The sequence below is a fragment of the Solanum tuberosum genome, unplaced genomic scaffold (genome assembly GCF_000226075.1).
Source record: "Solanum tuberosum cultivar DM 1-3 516 R44 unplaced genomic scaffold, SolTub_3.0 scf00062, whole genome shotgun sequence".
NCBI lineage: Eukaryota > Viridiplantae > Streptophyta > Magnoliopsida > Solanales > Solanaceae > Solanum > Solanum tuberosum.
This window is the reverse complement of record NW_006238987.1, coordinates 961,902-968,139: the sequence shown is the minus strand read 5'-3', so window position 1 is coordinate 968,139 and position 6,238 is coordinate 961,902. Positions and strand designations below refer to the sequence as shown.

The following is a 6,238-nucleotide window of genomic DNA, read 5'->3' as shown; positions in this document are numbered from 1 at the left end:
GGGTGGGGGGGGGGGGTGAACCCATTCACTGTTTCTTCTCTTTTTCTGGGATTTAAGGTATGATGGTGGGGGAAATGAAACAAATCTTTAATCCTTGAAATAGAAAATGTAGTTGGTGCTCAATTACTTCTGATTCAATTATCTTTTCGTACTATCAATTGTACTTCTCTATTTCTGCTTTTGTGTGTTCTATTTGATTTGGAAGGAAGTTGTTGGTGCTTTTTTGTTAGAAGTAAAAACATTTTTTTTTACTGTACAACTTGTGAAGTGAAAAAATCAGTGACATGCTTCCTCATAAGTAGTTGAAATAACACCCCTGACAGCTCTTTCCTTTTGAAAGGTAGTAATATTGATTCTTGTTATGTCTCTCTTTCCAGGACTGGATTGTGCAGTTTGATCCCCCTGATGAACCCAAGGTAATAGGCACTTCACTTTATAAGTTTTCAGAGTTGGTTATGAAGGGATAAATTTGTGTTCCTTCTAATGTTTTTTTGTTGTAAATCTTTACAGGAATACATACACAGAGTTGGTCGAACAGCACGTGGTGAAGGTGCTAAAGGAAACGCTTTGCTATTCTTGATTCCAGAGGAGTTGCAGTTTCTTAAGTACCTGAAGGTCTCTTCATAATCACACTGTTAAATTTACAGAACAATGAAACATCTGTTAGAATTCTAAATGTGTCATCAGAAGCATTGCTTGAAGTAGGACCTAGGAGCTGTGATACTTACAAATATATTTACCAAGTATTAGTGAAATATATGTAATTAATCTGGTAAAAGCTCGGGCTAAAAGTTGGAGCTCTTCAAACAGATTTTCTCATTTTGATCGTTAGTTTTTCTTCAACTTTGCTGGCATTTCTTTCAAACTGCTTCCTGATGACTTCCATTGTTAAAGAGCAATTGAGTTATTCTATGTTTTTTACATAAGTTTGTTAAATTGTGGTTTGCATTGATAGTCTAATGTGTAGTGCTTATGACAGGCGGCAAAAGTACCTGTAAAAGAATATGAATTTGATCATAAGAAGCTGGCCAATGTGCAGTCAATCCTGGTAAATCTGCAGCTACTCGTGTTTATTTTATTTATAGCCTACCAGTGTGTTTTTTATACCTTATTATTAGGACCTTTGTGTTGAAATAAAAGAATGCATAAATTTGTTGCAGGAAAAATTGGTTGCAAACAACTATTACTTGAACCAGTCAGCTAAAGAGGCATATAGGTCCTATTTACTATCATATAATTCTCATTCCATGAAGGAAATATTCAATGTTCACCGACTTGATCTGCAGGTATGTTATCTTGCTTCCTTTTATGGTAGATACATTCTCTTAGCTGTGTAATATTTAGGAAATAAGAAAATGGATGAATCTGGGCATAAAAACCGATTCATTTTAGTGCAGCGCAAAAATACTACTTGGAAGTTCATGGTTTTATTACTAATTCAAGGGTGTTCATGTTTAACATATACAGAGTTGAAAATTCAGATCCGCAATTCCCCTTTTAAGTAGTGTTAAACCATTTCAAATCTTCTAACTTAAGGATGAAAGGAAGCATTTAGAATATGGTCCAGGCCCTTCCTGTACCTTGAAAGAATTTCAGGAGTGCTTTATTATCTTTGATCAAGTTTTTTTGTTATTCAAATTTTGTATGACATTGTGTATGTGACACATAGGACTTGAGAAATTTGCTATCTGCAATTTAGGTTGTCATATTCTGTGCATTGTCTTTCTAATGCTGGAATTGCTTATGCATTTGTATTGTAAATAAGCGGAGAGGGGTATGTACTTTGATCCAGAAATCACTTAACAGATAAAACGGTTGTTCTGCAGGCTGTAGCTTCTTCGTTCTGTTTTTCTAATCCTCCAAAAGTACACCTCAACATAGATAGCAACGCGTCCAAGTTCAGGCAGAAAAAGCGTAAAGTTGAAGGAAGCCGAAATGGGTTCAGTGAGGGCAATCCATATGGAAAGAAAGGAGCTGACGATACGAGGCAGTTTGTAAGATATTAGGGAAGGTTTTCTGCAGCAGCACAAGTTTCTGCACCAGATTCATGCCTCAAAATGTATAATTTTTCTCTAATGTAACTTATTACGTGGAAGAAGAGTTCATCATAGTTGAAGCATTTCGCACTTCAAATTTTCTGGATTTGGTCCCCTCCACAATTTTGTATTGGCATTGCCAAAGGAAGTAGAGATTCATGAATTGTTTATTTTTTCACTGATGATATGAACAATTTTCTTTTGATAAAAGATTTATCACAACATCAGTCAAAACAAGAGAAATTGACATGATCCCACATTCCTTCATGATGAAGATTAAAAATAATTGCGCTATTCTTTTTAAACTGTAAAAGGTGAACCAATTTTGTCATTCCCAAGCGACTTGTTTTTATGCTGCAAAAGTTTTTCTAAGTTTCATTATAGAAAAAAGAATAGATAACCATTCATTCGAGTTTGAACAATATCTAAATTACTGCTGTTTTATTCTTAATGGTCAATGATAGAATACTGTACTGTATTTCACATGGGGCAGATTAATTATTGGTCTAAATTTGCTATGAATCTTCATGTCATTGCAATATATGTCTCAGGGCTGCTGCTTGTATTTGAGAGGCTCTTTTGAACACAATAGCTAAACAGTCATTTCCTACTTATATATTGCAATGCCACGAAGATTCATAGCAAATTTAACAATGTAGTACAAGAAATGATCTCAAAAGATAAAATTAGGTTAAAAGGGAAGGGCATCGTACTGGCGGTTCATGGGCTCGGATGAATCCACTAGCTTTTTCGTAGATCCTATATTTGTATTCGAAAATTAAATAAATATATGTATATTAACATGTGAACCCTCAAACAAAATTGATTTAAAACTCTCAAACTCCTAACCTTGTTCCGCCTATGCGTTTAACCACTGTTATCGATAATGATTGCTTAATATTCCCATCAAGTTAGGATTTTTATCACTGTTAGGAGTTAAATTTTTGCTATAAATAATCAAGAACAATTATGACTTAACATCTACTACAAAGGGACAGTTTTGCCAACAGTGAACTCACTAATCCCAGGCTCTACTGGGAAATTGAATCAAAGAAAACTGACTAATCAGAACTGATAATATATCCCACCTAGGAAATGACTGCTTAGCTATTGTGTTCAAATTGGCATAGGAACATAAATATGAAAACATGCTTGCACAATTCTTACTACAATAATCAGAACTTCAACATTTATATATATGGGCGAAATTGAACTATATACAAATTTTTTTCAACTACATGATCCATCTAAGGAACTATATAAATATTTGATGTGTATTATATATCTTGTAGAACGGCTGAAATCTGCAACCAATCATCAGGAATATCAACAGGAATGTCCTCAAATGCTCTATACATCTCTTCCTGAAATTCATCGCTTCTAATATCATCAACTCCGTGGCCTTCTTCTACTTCATAAGTACTGTTGGGAACATCAAATTCGGTAGTTGTAGCCTCAACTGCATCTTGTTCATCACAAACCCTAACTTGATCTTCCCTTGTGGAGTAGTCGTTATTATGATTAGGTTCAAACAACATAGGTTCGATAATTCCCAAAACATCTCCATCTTGTGCCTCCATAACATGATCCACATTCTTCTCTTTACCCATCTTCTTCTTTATTCGACACACCACAAAATCTTCCTTAGGAATATGATTATTTTCCTTAAAGAAACTATCCATGACATGATATTCTACCATCAACCAGGTGTTATTTTGGCCACACTCACTTGTTTCAAACTTGAAATTTCTCTTAAACCCTACCACAGGCGCCGTACGATTCCTCCTTATAAGATGTTCCCCGGTTTGCCCTTGCCACGTCCCTTTAGCACAAATTCGAGAAAATCTTTTATATTCAGTCTTTTGCTTCTTCAAAGGAGTAATAAAGTAACGAAACTTCTCTTCAAAATTAGCTCCAAATATCTCCCATGGTGGTTGATCTCCATATATATCCGCAAACTGGATAGGACATTCTTCATTCAAACATAATTCGCCTTTGAAAAACCTCTTAAGATAGTTGATTAGCTCCGTATCAGTAGGATGAAAACGTATCCCCATTGGCTTCGACATTGATTCTTGATCCAGAATTAACCTATGTAAACCTAAACAAATTATGTGAATTATGAAGTCTAAACAAAGATAGTTATCTATTTATACACATCTTGTTACCCTAATGGAAAAAAACTCTAATTACTTAACAAACACAAGTTACTTTATTTCCTAAATTACTACTATAACTGTAACTGAACAAACTAAGTTACTTAATTAATTGCTTCTCAAGTTACTTTATTTCCTTAATTACGTATTTAGATTCCTAATTTTTAGAGGAGTTTGCTTTGAAAGGCCGCGCAACTACTTAATTACGTATTTACAATTCCTAATTTTTATAGGCCGCAAGTGCTTAAATTTGTCTAACACGTGCCCCCCCTAATATCTATATGATATTTTATACGAAAGTTTCTGAAGTACAGTTACTTAATTTACATTACAACATTTAGCCTCAAATACAATTTTCGATATACGATAATATACATTCGATTTATCATAATATACGAAAACTTTTATATATTTTTTTAACAAAAATACTTAAAAATTTGATATACAATATTATACACCAATATATATATTATATGAAACTTGGGGTTAGTTAGCTTAATTTAGCTTATATACACTTTTTGAAGTGCCCTTTCTCCTATAATTAACTTGATTTAACAAATTAATATTAAATTATAGAAGATTTAAAATGTTGAATTTAGCTTATATACACTTTTTGAAGCGTTGGACATGTGTTGAATTTTCGTGATTTTTATGCATTCATTAGTTCCATGAAAGAGCTTTTTACTAATAAACTAAGATGGTCAAAGAAAAAACACACATAAAAAACGAGGTTTTGGAGGTTTGAACCCGAGGAAAAAAACACGCATAAAATGAAAAAATGAGGCTATGGTTCTTTAGCAAAAAGCCATCTAGGCTACGTGCATTATTTTTTTAAGGAGGGTCACTTGTAATATTTAATTGTTATATCTGCTTTAGTTTCTTAATTGTATATATGTATTTAGTAAATTTTTCCGACGAAGCTGTCACGCCCCGAGCATACACCTCGGGCATGGCTGACACTCGAGAATCATTGCTGGCCCCAAGCGAACCCTTGGCCTGGCTAGACTCTCAACGGAAGAATTACTCAACAAAAAATGTACTTAAATACAATCTTAAATAAACCGTCTGAATAGATAAACTGAGAATATTTAGACATAACATTCAACTTAGCCAAAGTGGCAACTCAAGTCTTATATTCAAACAGCTGAAATAGCAAGACGACTGCACTAAAAACTAGCTATCTATGAAGCCTCTAAATACTAGGAGGGATGTCAGGACAATACCCCTGATTGTCCTAACAACTGAAATAAACAAAGCAATAAAACCAAACATAACCAAAGGGATCCTTCGGAAAGCAAGGAGGCTCACCAACTGACTTTGAGTGCTCGACTAGATCAACGAGGCGCTGGATGCTGATCCCGATTACCTGTATTTGTATCATAAGATGATGCAGGCCAAATGACATCAGTACATTGAATGTACGATCATGCGAGGGGAAAACTAAATTTAACATAAGCTTGAATTGAATTCTGAAAGAAACACTTACCTCAGCTTTACTCAACTCATAGATACTTAACTCAATGCATAAATAAACAACAATAAAGATGCAGTTTATATAAAGCATTTAGATAGTAGGTAGCAACTCAATGTATTGAAAAATACAATAACAACTCAATGTATATTTATATAACAATGTAATATACTTATGTGGGAGTTTCTCTAACCGATAACCATCACTATGAGTTATGTGATGGTACAACGTCTCGCCCACACTTCCAGAACTGTCCTATAACTTGCCAGGATATAAAACGCCTCAACTAAGTGGATCTACTAGTCTATGCTACAAAACATCAAGGAATCATCTAAAAAGTATGACCCTTAGCTTCCTACCCACGATGACTACATGGTTTTTGGAGACTTGAGTTATTATGAACTCGTCCCCTTATTGGTGCTCAATACTACTCCCAAAATACACTCAGCTCATGAGTTTTAAAACATAACTCTTTCTTTGGTTTGGGATTATTACTCAAAAAATAGATCAAAGCTCTCTTGGAAATCTGTGTTTCCTCTCTTGTTTAAATGTGAAAACATTTACTCTTTGGGAAT

General features: G+C 34.2%; 2 protein-coding genes across 2 annotated transcripts in view; one reads left to right on the top strand and one right to left on the bottom strand.

Moving 5' to 3' along the window:
- Positions 1 to 2,288, top strand: part of LOC102597715 (DEAD-box ATP-dependent RNA helicase 51-like) — a 7,579-nt gene extending 5,291 nt beyond the window's left edge. The window contains exons 9-13 of the mRNA XM_006344998.2: positions 378 to 416; positions 511 to 615; positions 980 to 1,048; positions 1,161 to 1,286; positions 1,827 to 2,288. Of these exons, the coding sequence (XP_006345060.2) occupies positions 378 to 416; positions 511 to 615; positions 980 to 1,048; positions 1,161 to 1,286; positions 1,827 to 2,006 (519 nt within the window). The 3' untranslated portion in view covers positions 2,007 to 2,288. The remainder of the gene's footprint in view (positions 1 to 377; positions 417 to 510; positions 616 to 979; positions 1,049 to 1,160; positions 1,287 to 1,826) is intronic.
- Positions 2,289 to 3,313: 1,025 nt separating this feature from the next.
- LOC102586249 (NAC transcription factor 56-like) lies at positions 3,314 to 4,093 on the bottom strand. Its single transcript, XM_006345136.2, has one exon. It carries the CDS (start codon positions 4,091 to 4,093, stop codon positions 3,314 to 3,316), a length of 780 nt encoding a protein of 259 aa, XP_006345198.2.
- Positions 4,094 to 6,238: the final 2,145 nt, after the last annotated feature.

Excerpts from the sequence above, each read along its gene's own strand:
- LOC102586249 (XM_006345136.2), bottom strand. The coding sequence starts at position 4,093 with ATGGGGATACGTTTTCATCCTACTGATACGGAGCTAATCAACTATCTT.